Genomic DNA, 16,764 nt, shown 5'->3' on the forward strand with positions numbered 1-16,764 from the left:
ATGATCTCACAGTTTGTGATTTCGAGCCCTGCATTGGGCTCTGTGCTGATGGCTCAGAGCCTGGAGCCTGCTTCGGATTCTGTGTCTCCCTCCCTCTCCTCCGCTCATTCTCTCTCTCTCTCTCTGTGTCTCTCAAAAAATAAACATTTAAAAATAGGCTGAGAATAGCAGCTTTGAAAAATTGAGCATCAACTGTCTTCCGGGAGCTGAATACATTAAGAGGATGGGAATCTCACTAAAGGTGACACGTCCGGTTTGAGCTCCACTCTCAGGGGCTGTGGCCTATTGGCTCTGTGATCATGGTGCCCAGTTCACAGGGTGGTTTGGGGGGGATTATCTGAGGTGACGTGTGTAAAAGAGCTTGGCACCGATCTGGCTCAAGTAATTCACCGAGAGGCTTACGGGTGGGATCTGGACCCGCCCACGTTCGAGTCTCAATTCTTGGGTTCCCGAGATCTCTGGCCAGTCCAGGCACTGCTGTCTCGGCCTCATATTCCCCACGTGAAAAGAGGGATAATAATAGCTACCTTGAAGAGCCACTCAGAGCACTGGAGATAAAGGATGTAAAGCATCTGCTGAGGAGTGCATACCCAATAAGCGTGAGTGGTTGTTTGAGATTATCTTTAATTTCTTGTCACTCAGACAGCAACTCTGCCCAGCTCTGCCCAGGGAAGCCGGTGGTGGGGGGTGGGGACCAAAGGAGGCAGGACCTTGCCTGGGCAGCGGCCCCCCACCCCCCATCCTGGCCAGGTCAGCCTCTCAGTGGGCCCGGGGCCCTAGAAGGGCTTCCGAGGCGTGGGGACGCTGTTGCTAGGCACCGGTTGCTAGGCAACACACTGTTTCTCCTGGCCTGGCCACCTCCCAGAGGGCCTGGGCTTCTCTGGAGCAGCTCCTGCCTCCTGAAGCCTCTCTCGCCAGACCTCAGAGCCACAGCAGAGGGCAGGTGAGGGTGGGGCCAGCTGCGGTTGGGCCCCAGGAGGGCTGAGCCAACTTCTTCCAGCAAGGCCCGGGAGCTGGGGGAGAGACAAGGAGCCCGGGGCTGGGAGTGAGCTCTGGAGCCCGGGCGGCCAGGAATCCCCAGGTGGGAGGGTATCTGTCCATTCAGTCCGCAGAGGAGACCATGAGGGGATTGAGATCAGGAGCTGGCAGTCGGCCACCTATTATGAGCGAATGCTTCATCTTCTGGAAGCTCAGTTTCCCAGCTATACCCTGGGGAGATGACAACAAGGTGTGGGGAAGGCGAAACGAGTGCATATGAGTGAAGGGTTGACAACGAGGACTCTTTTCTTTGGGGTGCGGGTGCCGGTGGAGAGGGACAGGCCGAAGGGGAAGGCACTGGCTGGGTGGGGTTCGAGCTTCACCTCCATGGTCTCCGCAGCCCGGGGCCTGAGCCAGGCTCGGGGCCTTTGGGCTGCTGACCTGATGGGGCTCCTTGTGTGTCCTTCCTAGGTCCCCCCCCTCGGGGCCCTGCCCCACAGCATCATGATGGGGAAAGTCCCCTTGGGGGTTGTGTCCCCTTACGTAAAGATGAGTTCAGGAGGCTGCACGGATCCCCTGAAATTCTATGCCACCACCTACTCCACAGCCTATGGTGAGGACCCCTTTGGGCAGGACACCCCCCCCCACCCCCCCTTCCCGGACCTGAGGCAGGATGGGAGGAGGCCCTCCCACTGGGAGAGGAGCAGCCTGTCCGGCCTGTCACCACTCGGAGCGACCCCAGCACGCTGAGGTTCCCCAAGGAACCTCCCAAGGACCGTGAGCCTCCCAAGGACTGTGTCCACGCCTGTACTGTCGGGCTGGCTTTGCCCTGCTGTCCCCGTCCCCCTCTCCCCCCCGCCATTCCATCCTGTGATTCTGCCACACTGACCTTGTCCCCACCTCGTCGTTTCTATTTCCTGCTGCCACGGTCTCGAAGGGCCAAGCTTTCATGGCTCCTGTCACACTTGTTCCAGCCCCTGGCTCTATGCCTTCTCCATCCCAAGGGGCCTGGGCCCGTGTGTGTGTGTGTGTGTGTGTGTGTGTGTGTGTGTGTGTGGAGGGCGGGGGAGGTTGCTGGGAGGCCCTGCTCACTGCTTTTCCACTCCGCTGACCCTTGGTCCTGTCTTCTCGCTCCCCCTCTGACAGGTCAGGAGGAGTTCAGGCCCCGCATGGGCAGTCACGAAGGCACAGGCTACAAATCCAATTACCGTCCTGTGGTCTCATACCAGGCCAATCTCGAAGCCCTGGACAACCCGGCCATGGGGCACGGTCCGTACAATCCCTTCTCACCCCCTGCTCCGCTGAGCCTTAGCTCTCAGGGCCATCGAAGCTCATCAGACCCACTGTAAGCTCCGTGCGCGGAGGCCCTGACCCTTGCCCGGCCTAGGTCTGGGACCCTGGGGCGCTCGGGGCGCAGCGCCCAGCCTGGGGCCCAAAGGCAGGCGGACTCCTGCGGGAGGTTCGAGGGGAGTGGGAAGCTTCTAGAGATAAGCACAGCAGCCTCCACATGGCCCTGGTGGTAATCGCTCCCACTCCTGCCCCACCCTCAGGGAACAAGTCCGCCCCAATTTCCAGTCAGTGACCAGTCAGAGTTACCGCCCCCTGGAGGTGCCTGATGGCACATACCCGCTGCCCTGGAACATGCACCAGACCAGCTCTGGCTATTCTCGGGAGAAGCCCAGCGCGGCGACCCCTACTAAAGAGGTCAGTGCTGGGGGGGAGAGGGGGAGCCCAAGGCTGGAGTAGAGGAAGAGCCGAAGGGAAGAAAGGGTGAGGATCCCTCTGGCAGGGCGAACTGCACCACCAAGGGTTGGTCAAGGCTGAGATGACTGGGCATAGGGGAGCCACATGGGGGCCGGGAGTCGAATCACCTTTACCACCTTCATTCATTCAACCAGTGTGTTCTGAACGTCTCTTCTATATATGAAGGCGCAAGTGCTGGGGGGGAAAAAGGCAGGGGGTGCAGCAGAAGTGAAGGGGTTGCAACGGCGAAGCAGGAGGGTCGGAAAAGAGCTTGCTATGGGGACGTGAGTCAAAGAGTCAAGGGAGGTTAGTGTGCCTCTAAATGCAGCGCTGTGAGAGATAGAGAGTTCCAGGCAACGCAGACAGCACGTGCAAAGGCCCTGCGGTGCAAGTGTGTGATGTGACAAAGAACCGCAGGGAGGCAGATGACTGCAGCCAAGTGAGGAGCCGAGGTCCTCGCGGGTGGCTGTCAGGACATGGGATTCTACTCCCAGTGCAGTGGGAAGATGGCAGGGCTCTGAGCAAAGGAGGGACGTGACCCAACTTCATTATAAAGGGGCCCCTCGGGCTACAGATACTCCATAGGGGTCAAGGGCAGAATCAGAGTCGAGAAGTGACTGCCATCGCCTCACCTGGAGAGTGACTGGCCGCTTCTCCCTCCCAGGTCAGGAAGGTCCATTTCGACACCCAGGACTATGGGCCGCAGGCCATCATAGGGCTGGAACCCAGGGACATGCCCCTGCTCCACCAGCAGCAGGGCAAGGGCTCGCTGGAGTGGGAGAACTCCCGGCATGTGAGTGGGCAGCCCCCAGTAAGGGCTGTGCCCTGGGCAGAGGGGCCAGACCCACCCCCTTCCCCTCCCGGAGACCTGTACCTGCTCTGACTCGCCCTGAAAGGCAGCTAAATAAAGGTGGACTAAGCATATCTAGAAACAGTGGAGAGAGCCAAGGTCATTTGTTATTTCCAAGACAGCATCAGGGCGATCCTCCCAGGCTTCCTTACTCGTGTCTTGGGATTTAACCCCAGGGGCCCCTTCCCTCCCCTCTCCCATGCAGACCTGTTCAGCCTTGGGTGGTGAATTGTGAAGTAAGCACCCATTCTTCTTCCCTCAGCCTCTCTCTTTGCTTTGGGCCCCCTTCTAGTCTGGGTCCCAGGGCTCTGGGCCCCCTGTTCATTCCTGGGAGTCCGGTGTGGGATGTGACAGTTGGCACTGCCAGAGGGGAACCGTGTTCTCATGGTGGAATTTATGGGGCTCGGATGCCCCGTCAGAGACAGATTTGGGTCAGGAGCACCGTGCTGGCCCTCCCTGCTCAGAACAGGCCACACAGGTCTACTCAGAGGACAGATAACTGCAGAGCCACCACTGCCACCAGCCGCCTCGTGGGCCCTGTTCTCTCTTACGTCCTCCCCTTCGGCTCACCTTCTGTGTTCCAGGGCCCACGCTTCATGACTTCTGAGTACAATTCCAAGTATCTCAAGGAGACTTCAAACCAGCCAGGTAGGCACACGTCTGAGCTCACGCCTCTCTCCCACTATATTACCCTACACCTGAGCCCTAGGAGAGATGCCAGGGGACCTGGATGAGCTGGCACAGGACAATGAAGGCACCAGCGGGAGAAAAAAGGACACACAGGCAGCTTGGGGGAGACGTGCCTTAGTGCCAATCCCCCAAGGACACCTCACTCGCTTAGGAGGGCTGTCGAACCTGACCATAGCCGCCTCCTGGCCCATCAGCCCTGCCCTTCCTTCTCCTCTTCTCCTCTCCCCTCTCGCTGTCTATCTTGGACTCTGAAGTCTGACGCCCACGATCCTGTAGCTTGGGCCTCCAGACCCTTGGAGCCAGCTCTGTGCCCGCTGGCTGGGACACTGAGCCTCTGGAGGCCATGTGGGCAGGGCCAGGTGGCTGGGGTGGGGCTGGGGGCAGCACAGGGGGGATGTCTTTTGCAGATCTCTTGCAGAAGATATCAACTGGCTCCAAGGAGGAGACTGGCTTCACCGAAGAGTCCACCAAGAACCCCATTGGCTTCCAGCCACCCTCCCAGACCGTCCCCGGGGACCCGGTAAGTCAGGCTGGTGCCCACTAGGACCTCAGGGTGACTTCTAGCTTCTTTAAAAGTGTGAGCTGCGGAACCCTTTGTTCAAACACAAGATGAACGAGTGTGGGTAAAAACCACCGCTTTGGTCCAGCCCCCCCACGGCCCCATTTTATGGATGAGGAGACTGAGGTCCAAAGAGAAGGGGCAGAGAGCCAATGTTTGGACAAGAGTTCAGACCAGAACCCTGGCCTGCTGATTCCCGTTCAGCATTGTTCTCCCCAAACTCTTCCCTTTCCTCAGTTGCCCCCATGATACCCACTTGTGAGCCCTCCCCTGCACGCAGGACAAGGGGCCGCTGCTTATGTTCCTCTGGGGGCCTCTTTCCAGGTCCTCCACCCTGGCCGGAGTGTCACCAGGTCCGACTTTCTCCCCATGACCCACATTCGTGTAAGCTGAGCTGGTGGGGGTGAGGGCTGTCTGACCCACAGCCTGGGGTCCTTCTGTGGGGCCATCAGGACACTACCTGGAAGGGTGTGGGGGGGAGCAGGCACGCTGTGGTGCCAGTGGCTGCATTCCTACCACAGGGGGATGAGTTCCTGCCTGTGCTGGCCAGAGGCTCCGAGCGGGAAACAGGCTACAGCCGAGTGAATGAGAGGTTGCTGAACCCCAGAGTGAGTGGCCTTTTGCGGGGGGGGGGTGCTCCCTCAGAGCAGGAGCACTCTACGGGAGGAGACAGGGAGGTCTCTTGGGCGCAGTGGCATTTGGGCACTAAAGAATGGGAAGAATCGGGATGTTTTGGACGTCCTGGTGGAGGAGTAAAGGCCTAGGAAGCCGGAAAGTGAGGCGTGTCTATGTTTTTGTTTTTGTTTATTTTGAAAGAGAGAGAGAGAGAGGAACAGAGAGGGGGAGAGAGGGAGAGCATGAGCAGGGGAGAAGCAGAGACAGAGAGAGAGAGAATCCCAAGCAGGCTCCGCACTACCCGTGCAGAGCCCGACGCAAGGCTCGAACTCATGGCTCGTGAGCCGAAACCAAGAGTCGGACGTTCAACCGACTGAGCCACCCAGGCATCCCGAGGGGTGTCTTTCAAACCAGGAATCTGGTTTGTCTAGAGGGGGAAGGGCGAGGCCCCAGGGCCACATCTGCCTACGCTCCCTCTATCCTTGCTGCCTCGCCCTGGCCACCCGGCCACCTTTCTTGTGGCTCTGTCCTCTGCAGGTGCCCCCACCCAGCCCACGGCCTAGCAGCGTGAGCCACGGGCAATTCCAGCCCCCCCAGCGGGTGCAACAGACCAACGTTGCCCTGCTTGGCAGGGAGACTGTGGGAAACAAGGTGAGGCCGGGGTGCCCAGCCCCACTCCCGAATCTCCACCCCGTCCCGGCCTGACACGTCCCCTCTATACCTCCTGTGCAGGAGCCCACAGGGTTCAGCCTTAACAACCCCAGCTACATCCGGAGCCCCTATGACCCAGACATGGATAATCAGTACCTGACCACCTACAACCAAGGGTAAGCCCCCCCTTCCCTGTGTGCAAATCGACGGCCGTGACGCTGGGACAAGTCACGAGCTCACAAGTCTGTGAGGTAGACCAACACTGAATCAATGTGGGTTCCCCCAGAAGCAGCCCCGGAGCCAAGGATTTGAGTGCAAGCCTCTTACTGGGGAGTGTGGGGGAGTGGGAAAGTGATATGGGGAGAGGAAGGCAGCCCCGAGCGAGTGTGGTATCAGCCAGATATCCCGCGGGAAGACTCCAGAAAACGGTGCAAACACACAACCCGGGATCATCCCAGCCAAGCGGGGAGAGAGCTAGGGGGCTGATACCTCCACACCCATGGGTCGTTAGTTAAGGGCTGTCCCCGGGGACCATACTAAGAATCCCCGGTACCTCCTTGCTCAGGCAAAGCGAGCTGTGGCAGCCTCTGGGACGCCTTCCTCTGCCCTTCTCTCTGATGCAGTGCAGGCCATCGATGCCCAGGCTGGTGGGCGGGGGGAGAACAAGGGGGCTCAAGGGGGCCCGGGTGGGACAATATCCCATCTGCTAAGATCCTACATCCAGTCCATGGCAGGCGGGCTCTGCGCTCCCCAGAAAGTAAGCTCTGTGCCGAGCATCAGGGAGGGCTTCCAGGAGGAAGTGGCCCTAGAGCTGTTGGGAAGGGCTCCTGGGGCCAGGACTGGATGGGGAGGGCATTACAGGGGTGGGATCAAGGAGGTGTAATTCTCTGGGCAAAAGCCTCCTAGCACAACATCTGCCCTCTGTGTGTCCGCCTGTGTCCACACTGCCCCCCAATTCCTTGGTCTCCCAAGATGCCTCCCATCCTCGGGCTAACTCCCCTCTTTGGGATGTGGACTTTGAAGCTCAGAGGGGGGAAGTGACACCGGAGCCACACAGCAGAGAGCCTTGATCTGCTCCAGGTCCCACGGAGGGCGAGGGGAAGGGGCTGAGACTCACTCTGGGTTTGGGGGGACAACAGTGTCCCTGCAAATGCCGTCGTCCTGTAGCTGCTCTGGCAGAACCTCTGCCCCAGCCAGCTCTGCGGGGTCCTTCTCCCAACCCCCCCTCGGCTTTCCTGAGCTCCTGCCCGTTGTCAGGCACGCTGCCCTTCCCCAGGGGTGGTAACCACTGATTTTCCCACGTACCTGTCTGCACCCCTACTTTGTAAGCCCCAGGGCGGGGCCCACATCGTACTCCCGGCACTTTCAGAGCCTGGCCCAGTGCTCAGTGAATAGTAGCAAATCGGAAGCCAAGTGGATCCCCTGGAGAGAAACGATGGACGATGGACGGGGTCTCCACTCCCCACCCCTGAGGTGTTCACAGGCTGGGGAGGGAGGCGCACTCAAAGGGCCCTTTACGTTCCCAAGTGCTGGCTCGGCATGGGGGGCTGCACAAAGGAGGGCCATCCAGCTCACGGCAGAGCCAGCGTCCCCCATGCGGGCAGGGGCTCAGGGAGTGCCCGGCAGAGGGCACAGCGTGGGCGAAGGTAAAGAAGCTGGAGGGATCGGAGGCAGTCTGCCCTGCTGGATTCAAGATTCCCGTCCCGGAAGCGCAGAGAGGCCGCAGAGGTGGGCAGAGGCCGACTTATAGCCAAGAACCCCCTCCCCGTGCTGCAGGTACTTTAAGAACATCCCTAAGGGTCTGGACCGAGAAGGCTGGACCCGAGGTGGCATCCAGCCCCAGAAGCCTGGAGGCTACGTCCTCAACCAGCCGGTCACCCGCATGGAGGCCACCCCCACCCCCACGGAGAGCCTACGGCGCCTGCACCCCCACGTGGGAAGGTAGCTGGCCCTCTCTCCCCCGGCGTTGCCCTTTGCTGAATCCAGGCCTTTGCCCAGCTTCTGCCCTCCTTCCCTCCCTCCCTCCATCCGTCTGTCTGTCTGAGAGGCCCCTTTCCTCTCTCAGGTTTGTTCACTGCTTTTCCTGCTACCCCCCTCTCCCCAGCGACCCCTCCCTCTGTGGGGGCTGCCCTCCACCCTCCTTGTTCCCATCCCCATCCCGGAGGCCAGCACCTGCTCCCTGCCTGGCTGCGTGGGGGGTGGGGACAAAGCTGAATGGACTGTGGTTCAGCCTCACTCTGACTCCTTTCGGCTCAGTTCAGTTTCCCCCAAATTACATTTGTAAGACAGTGGCCCAGAGTTGGCGGGCAAAGAGCGTTTGTGGCTTGGCCAACCGGGCTGAAGGCTGCCCCAGGGGAGGGGCAGGCAGAGCAGAAGGTCCCACCCGGCACTGCTCCCCCCTCCCCTGCAGAACCCTGATCACGGAGGACCCCTTCTACCGCACTGTGCCTCCCAGCAGCCACTTTGCCACATCCAGCTGAGCCTGAGTCTGGGTAAGGGGCTCCCCTGCGGGGCCAGCCCCACTTCCCCAGCCCTGGGACAAGCAAGCCCTGATGGAGACCCTGTCCCAGAGTGGAGGGGGGTGGGAGACTGGGGACCTCTCAGGGTGGAGGAGGGCCCAGAGCCACCCTGCAGCCCCTCAGGGGGCATCTCCGCTCCCCACAGGTTTGCCAACCCAGCTGGACAGGAGCGGATTCCCATCCCTTCCCCTGCTGGGACTCCCTTGGCTACTTTCCTAATGAAATAAAGAGCCTTGAAGCGGGCCAGCACGTCTAGTCCCTGCCAGGGGAGCTGCGGAAGGATTGGGGAGGGCGCGGCCAGAGTGCTGCAGTTGGGTGGCTGGGGCAGGGGAGGAGGGGCGGGCGGCAGGGCCAACTCTGGAGTCAGGGAGGTCGTGTTGGACTTACTGTGACGCTATGGACCCGGACACAGTTTCCTCTTCGGTCAAGGGGTCTCCTACAGCCTGTGCTGAGGGCTCAGTCAGTGTGTGTGTGTGTGGGGGGGGAGGAAGCCCCAAGAGGGAGCAGGTGGGACAGAGTAGGGGGAGGCAGAGGGGGGACAGAGACGGGTCTAGGAAGAATATGTTTATAAAATGGGGCAGGGGAATCTGAGCAGGACTTCCAGGGTCCTTCTGAGTCCCACACTGGATGGTTTAAAAGAGAAGGGATGGGGCGCCTGGGTGGCGCAGTCGGTTAAGCGTCCGACTTCAGCCAGGTCACGATCTCGCGGTCCGTGAGTTCGAGCCCCGCATTGGGCTCTGGGCTGATGGCTCAGAGCCTGGAGCCTGTTTCCGATTCTGTGTCTCCCTCTCTCGCTGCCCCTCCCCTGTTCATGCTCTGTCTCTCTCTGTCCCAAAAATAAATAAACGTTGAAAAAAAAAAAAAAAAAGAGAAGGGAGGACCGAGGGGGGAAGGCAGTCAGAGATCTCTCCCCAGAGACGGATGGAGAGAGGTCTGCAACTGGATGGACACCTGGACACTGACACAGGAAGGAGTGGAGGCTGGTTGAAAAACCTGGTGCCTCAGGGCAGCCCTTTTGTGAGAATTAAAACGAGTGTCCCCCACTCCCCGCCCCCCCCCAGCTCCGCCCACCGCTCCTCAAGAGGGAACTTCTCTTGGGAAGTAAACGCCTTCCTTCCTCCAGAAGCTGTAGCCTAACACCGGGGCCGGCAAGGCAGAACCTGGGCTGCCTCTCAGTGCCTGTCCCCTCCTCCAGGTGCATTTGCACAGTGCACAACTATACAACTGTATGCTGTGGCCCCGCCAGCGCCATCTCCTCCTTATATAAAGGGGACTCTGGCCCCAGAAAGAGTGCACGAGTGGCTTGAGGTCCCCAGGGTAGAGAGGCAGCAGCAGCCCCAGGCTTGGCTGTCCCCTGAACCTTTCAGGCTGGCCTGCATGCAGAGGGGCAGACTCAGTGGTCTAGCAGCTGTCCCCTCCCCCACCCCTCAGTGGGTATCTGTGGAGCCTCACTGCTGGCCCCCCCAGGCCTGGGTGTACCAGCAGTCTTGAGTGGCAGGCCCGGGGGGCTGTCCTCACTCGGCCTGGCTGGGGCTCCATGTGGGATGTGGGTGGCTCCAGCTGGCTCCAGCCCTGGAGGAGGGGACTGGGGACACAGAGTCTCTCAGCTACAAACCCAGCCAGACTCAGGACCCAGTGACAGCTGCCCATACTGTGGGTACGTCCTGCGGGTCCATGGCCTCCGGTACTGGGGGCAAGTTACCAAATCAGGGGTTTGGCAACCGGGCTGGGTGTCCGTTGTGGCCTGGCCACGGTGAGGTCGGGGGTGGGAAAGAGATCAACCAGCCCCTCCAGCCCACGGTCTCACACACACACACACACACACACACACACACCCCGCTTCACATCTCCATTTCTTTCTTCCCCTCCAGTGTCCTTTTACAGCTCAGGTTTCCTGCTCACCCCTCCTCTGTCTGACTCAGTAAGGGATATGGTGTCGGGGGCATTGGAGACTGATGACGCGCTCTCTCCATGGCCTCCCCCTCCCATTGTCCGGCACCCAGTTTCCAGGCCGTGTGAGCTGGGGCCACCCCATGATGTTTCCTGAGCTGGGAGCTAAGGACTCCACCCCAGAGAGAGGGCTGAGCAGCGCCCCTCTGCTCCCCTTAGCTCCTGCCTTCGCCCCCTGTGGCTTCTCTCCAGAAGCCCCATCCTGACCTCTCCGTTTGGATCCTGGACCCCAGCCCAAGAGGCTGTGTGAGGGCGGGGTGACCCAGGGCATGCGGTGGCAGAAAGCGGGTGCAAGAGGACCTAACGCCTAGCCTAGATGTTTCTGGAAGTCCTGCCCGGTACAGGGCACGGATGTCCCCATCTTCTAGATGAGGAGACAGACACAGAGGCGGCGCCATAGGCCACGGGTCACGCAGCAGCAGGATCTGTGGGTGGGGGCCTGCTGGTAAGGGCGGGAGGGGGGAGCCCGGACTGGCAGCAGCCTGGTGGGGGTGTGAGTTGCCTCCAAATCACACCCGCCTTCCTGGCCTCTGCCCACCCCGCTAGGTTTCTCAGAGCAGACCCCGTGGGGGAGGGTGTGTGAGCCGGACCGTGAATTAAACGGGGGGCACGGCCAGTTGTGGGCGCTGTAAGGGGCAAGGCCGTGGGCAAGGACACAGCGTAGGGGCCAGCTCCAGGCTAGGGAGCCCTTCTTTGTCCTCCTCCTCAATGATGGGGCTCAACAAAGCCACAGAGGACGTCTGTCTTGTTCACAGTGGAGACTCCAAAGCCCAGGACAGTGCTTGGCACATTTGCAGGTGTTCAGGAAGTATTAGAGAATGAATGAATGAATGAATGAACGACCGAGTGAATGAACACTGCCTGTCAGCGGAGCACCAGATTTGAGCTTCTGGGTGTCACTTGCCCTAGTCCCAGGATGTCAGTCATCCAGGCTTCCTGTGTATGTACAGGCCAGCAGCTGAGACCCTGCTGTGCCTACCCCCTCCCCTTGCATGGATGCCACAGCTGTGACCTTGCAGGACCTCTGAGTTTTAAGGCTCCGGGCCGCCTCTTCTCTTTGTATGTGCCCCCTTGCCCTCCCCTCAACCGTGCCCACCCTCTGACCAACCCCAACCAAACTCCTCTGTCCTGTCTTGAGGGCCTCACATTCTAATCTTGACGCCCCCCGCCACTGGCCCCAAGACCAGGACCGGGTCGGTGCAAACCTCTCTGTGTCCCCAGGGGAGGAGGGGTAGATACTTTCCCCGCTGTGGCCACTCAGGTTACTGAAACCCCACTGAAGTGCTGGCCTTTGCCACAGCACACCTGCTCCGTGCTGTCAGGTGACTGCAGCCGCAGCCGGCCTCAGCCCAGAGCCCTTTCTTCTCCCCGGGCCCAGGCAGGCAGCGGAGCAAAGCTGTCCTGACGTGAGCTCTGGAGTCAGACGGCCTGGGTTCATACCCAGCTCTCCGCAGCCTGCCACCCGCCGGGGAGGCCACTTGACCATTCTCAGCTGCAGTTAATAGCATTACCCACGCCGTAGGCTAAACAAAATGACAGGTATCGAGTGCTTGGCTGGCGAACAGTAGCTGGCTTGATGCTGGAGCAGAGGAACCAGAGGCCCACATAGGAGTGGGGACTTGGGACACTCACGGGGTCTGGCCGTCGTCTCGTCCCGCTTGGCCCGGGACAGGCGCCCTCAGGACCCTTGTCCAGGAGCAGCCCCCTCTTGGGTGCGTAATCCACCTGCACAGCCAGGAGGCCTAGGCCGCTCCTGTCGTGTCCCCAAGGCCAACTCCTGCCAGGCTCTCTGGCAAGCGGCCTGCCTCTTCCCTCACCTGGAAACCAGGGCTTGGGTGTTGAGGTGAGTCACTCTTAGTGGGTGCTGATTGTAGCTGCTACCAGAAGCTTCCTTCCCCTCCCCGCGGATATTCTAGAAGCCGTTCTGAGGTGTACAATGACGATGATTAACTTTATTAAGCCCCCACAGCCTGCTGGGTGCTGGGAATATTCCGTGGGCCTTCATTTTCTCAGCAAGAACACGGAGGGGCCTCCCTCGGGGGGGTAGTTTGGGGGTGCAGGTGGGTGCTGTGCTGACAGCTGCGGTGTGGGGGTGTGGAGGCCCGAGGGCTGATGGGACGGCAGGATTGGGAGGAACGCTGGATGTCACGCCATCGGGCCCCACTCCTGACGCACGGGGACGTGTGTGAGGCCGCTGCCCGTCATGGCACTGTGGCAGCTGATGTTGACAGGTACCATCTGGCCGGGTCACGTGGTGACAGGAAGAACTGCCAGCTCACAAGCTTGACAGCTGGCCAGCTGGGAAAAGGCACCTGTCTGTGGGAACTGGAGGCCCCTGGGGGGTGGGGAGGGGGTTAGGAGGAAGCCTGCGTGGGAAGGACCGTGGGTTCGCTAAACCCAGACAGATGGAGGGCCCGAAACTCAGAATCCGATCCCCACTTTCCTCTCGGACCATCTGGAGGGCCACCCATTCTCGAGGAAATTTTCCCAACTGTCAAATACACAAGGGCAGAGGAGGAGCGGGACCCAGGAACCCACTCCCCCCCTTCCCCCACCTGGGGGCCTCCGTTCAAGGTCAGAGGAGAGCCTGCCAGTCTTTCGGGCCTTTGGACACTCCTTGCTTCTCACGAGGCTGCTCTGCCAAGAACGTTCTTGGAATCGTAAAGCTTCACTCCTGGAAGGACCTTTGTCCTAACAGTTAACCTGGGCCAGACAGACGAGACAGCCTCCCAAGCCACGCAGCTTGGTAAGCACATACTCGGGTCTCTGCGCTCTGAACACAAGGCCTTCCCCATGGTATCACTGACCTGGGGCCCTTAAGTGGGCTGAAGTCAGGGCCTGGAAGCTTCCTAGGAGAACCGGGCATCTCCTTGGCAGCCAGCAAGGCGTGGGGTGGGGCTTGGTTTTCTTTGGCAGAAGGGGGAACGTGTGAGTACGAGTGTGTGTTAACGTGCGTATGTCCTCAGAGGTCCCCAGCTTAAAGGGACAGGTCAGAAGGACATCGGCCTAGCCCACCTATCCTCAGAGAGACACTGGGTGATGCTGAAGGAGCTGTGTCCAGGCAAGACTTTATGGGACTCTGGGCCCCAGCATGCCTACTGTGGCCCCAGTGACAAGGGGTGGTCCCTATGGCAAGAGCCTTGCCGCAGAAACACGTTCTCCTGGAGGGCTCTGGCACCAGGGGCAGGAGGCTTTAAAGAACACGGGCAAACGGACTCCCCAGCGTAGCCAAGGCATCTGGCAGTGTGGGCACTCCTGGGTACCGCAGTGAAAACCCTGGAGTGTGGGACAGCGAACCCTCCACTGCGACCCACACTGCAAGTAACAGAAACCGACTTCAGCTAATGGAAGCAGAAGACGAGCTTACCACAAGGATTTCCGAGCTCACGAAATCTTTAGGTAGACTGGAGAACAAAGCGTGGACGCTACCCAGCCAAGAACGGGGGTCAAAATCGTCCCATGAGCCCGGGCGCCCGGCGACAGCCTGCCTCCCCCATTGCCGATGCCCCCGCCCAGCCTCAGAAGGGATTCTGCTCCGCAGCTCAGATTTCCGATTCCAGATCAAGGGTGGGCGCTTTTCTGCTGGGTGGCTCCGAGGTCCCATGCCTGCACCCAGCTTGCCGAGGAAGCTGGGACAGTGAGTTCGTTTCCGGCATTTTCACCTTCCACAGGAGGAAACGGGTTCTGTTTCCTGAGTCGGTTGGGATCGTCCGACGAAGAAGAGTGCTGAGGGGTCCGGGGATTTCAAATATCCTTCACATCCGGGTTACCAACGAGAAGGAAGCGAGCGTTTGTGCCATGCCTTCGGCACTGGGCAGGGATGCTGCTTGCCTTCAAGGACACTCTGGGAGACATGGGGAACAGACAGATCCCCTCCCTCAACTTCCCTAATAGTCTACCAACCTGCGAGGTCGCTGATGCAAAGGCGCCCCCTGGGCCGGGGTTCCACTGTACCTGGCACCGTCTGCACAGCGGGTGTGGACCTCACAGACACCTAGTCAGGAGCTCGGAAACGCACGGTGGTGTGTCTGTAACTGAACTTAGCGAAGACGTCCATCGGTGGCCTCCAGGCCAGCTTCCTCAACCCCTCTGAATTTAAACTCTGTCCATTCGGGACTCAAATCCAATCTGCCCCTCCTCCCTTTCCTGTCCTCTTTCGCAGCGTGTGGAGCTTGCTCTTGGGGGGCAGGCAGCCACCTACGTGGACTCTCCTGGAGACGTGGACCCTCCACTGTGATCTTTGTGGGTTTTGGTCAGTCCACACGTGTCCTCCCCGCACGTGCCCCGAAGCAGCTGGGACCTTCTGATCTCTGGTTGCCAGGGTTCTGTGGACCAGCCTCCAGCGGGGCCACACATGCAGCCCCTCGAGGTTTATCAGCTGCTGTCAGCACGCCAAGTCTATCTCAGAGGTGCAGAAACTTCTAGATGCTCTCTCTCACGAGACAGCAGTTCAAGGGTAGAGGGTTCAGGGGAGGGGCTAGCTCACCTCAATTTCGACTCTCCTGAGCCTTCTCCATCCAGACAGGGACACTTGTGGGAAGCCTGATACATTCTTAGGCCACACTTGGTAAGGAAATTGTGGATTCCCTCTGCCCTGGTGTCCCCTAAGTGTTCCTGGGATGGTTTTCATGCCACCCTCTGCCTTAGCCCAGAGCAAGTGAAGCCTCAGCACTTTTGCGCGATGTACCCATCCATCTGTAGGGGTGCAACTCTGCTCCTTCTCTCGCACATATTGGTTGAGCCCTTCTCTCTTTTTGGGTGGGATCTTGGCCCCTGTGATGACACATGCTGGCCCACTCCAGGGCTTCCGGCATCAACTCCCCGCTCTCCAAGTTCAAAGCCAAGCTTTTGGACCTACACAAAAGATTTCTGTCTCAAAACCCAGCTCCCGCAAGGCTATAGTCTGAACTCGGGTTTCAAAGCGTCTTTTGCAACTCAAAGGCAAGGATTTGATTCTTTGTTCTGAGTTTCCCTCCGAGAGCGGGAGAGCAGGGAATATAGGAAGCCAATTTAGTATCTGACAGATGGGAATGGGTGTGTGCAAATTGTCTACAGGGGAGCATTGGTTAATATCTCAGAATGACGAACCCCAGGTCTCATATTACTCACCGATGCTTCATGATAATTCTTCAAGAGGGGGTGACTGAGCCCATTCCAAGGACGGGACTAGGGTGAGGTGAGGGAGACGTCCTCCCAGGCACAGAATTTAGAAAAGTGTCAAAAAACAAAAAACAAACAAACAAAAAAAAACCCCTCTGCAATCCAGATAAACAATAGTGTCGTGCAATCGCTGAAAAAATAAAAGCGAAAGCAAAAAAATCACAGTGAACAAAATACCAACGCTTTAAGACAGGACAAGACCTACGGATTTCTCCTCTTGCCAACAGCTCCAATGGGGTTCATCACAGCACTGATACTGATCCTATCTTCATTTGAAACTGTAAGGTTTTGTTCATCGTAGATTTTCTGCATTAATTTCAGATCAAGAACCATCGCATTGAACTATTATTTATGTTGATTACTGAGGGGTTTTTTTTGGCACCCCCTCAAATTTTGTGCCTTGCTCACCTCGCCCTAGCTCTGGGCTTCCTCCTCCAGATGTGAACATCGAGGTTCAGAGGTGGTGAGTGGCTCAGGCAGAAGAGAGGGCCTCACACGTGCTGGCCGTGCAGGCACAATGCCGCAGGCACCGGGCTGAGTGTGTGGCGTATCAGTGGATAAGGTCCCTGTCCTCACAGAGTTTGTATCTGGTAACAGGGGAAACACTTTCCAATCAAGTAACCCGCAGCTGATTATTTAATTACAATCGGGACAAGTACTTTGAAGGAGACACGTAGGAGCTCAAGAATCTACAGGATGGAAGCTTGACGGGCTCTGGAGGGTCCTGGAAGTACTCTCCGAGCAAGGAAAGTTGGAGCTGAAACCTTAAAGATGAGGAACGTGAGCCAAGTAGAGAAGGAAGAAGAGAAACCAGCATGTGTAAAGATCCTGGGGTAGAAAGAAGCTGGCGTGTGTGGGACACTGAGAGGAAGTGTGCAAGTCAGTTCGGGCTGATTCTGTAACAAACGGCCCCTAAGTCCAAATGGCTACACATATTAATAATGCATTTCTCAGGGCGCCCGGCTGGCTCAGTTGGCTAAGCGTCTGACTCCGGATTGCGGCTCAGGTCATGATCTCACGGTTCGTGGGTTCGAACCCTGTGTTGGACT

At 58.9% G+C, this 16,764-nt stretch overlaps 1 protein-coding gene across 6 annotated transcripts; it reads left to right on the forward strand.

Annotated features, from left to right (window-relative positions):
* The first annotated feature begins 772 nt into the window (after positions 1–772).
* Positions 773–8,848, forward strand: PPP1R32 (protein phosphatase 1 regulatory subunit 32). Of its 6 annotated transcripts, none has more exons than XM_045487207.1 (14): positions 776–943; positions 1,450–1,591; positions 2,125–2,323; positions 2,529–2,682; positions 3,386–3,514; positions 4,156–4,219; positions 4,669–4,781; positions 5,145–5,204; positions 5,342–5,428; positions 5,973–6,086; positions 6,168–6,262; positions 7,863–8,027; positions 8,497–8,578; positions 8,721–8,848. In XM_045487207.1, exons 2-13 carry the CDS (start codon positions 1,483–1,485, stop codon positions 8,564–8,566), a joined length of 1,359 nt encoding a protein of 452 aa, XP_045343163.1. In that variant the 5' UTR covers positions 776–943; positions 1,450–1,482; the 3' UTR covers positions 8,567–8,578; positions 8,721–8,848. The 6 variants fall into 6 exon arrangements, with proteins under 6 accessions (XP_045343166.1, XP_045343163.1, XP_045343164.1 ...); XM_045487208.1 differs by having other exon boundaries at positions 8,729–8,848; XM_045487206.1 differs by having other exon boundaries at positions 8,751–8,848.
* Positions 8,849–16,764: the final 7,916 nt, after the last annotated feature.

Source organism: Leopardus geoffroyi, chromosome D1 (genome assembly GCF_018350155.1).
Source record: "Leopardus geoffroyi isolate Oge1 chromosome D1, O.geoffroyi_Oge1_pat1.0, whole genome shotgun sequence".
In the NCBI taxonomy this organism is placed as follows: domain Eukaryota; kingdom Metazoa; phylum Chordata; class Mammalia; order Carnivora; family Felidae; genus Leopardus; species Leopardus geoffroyi.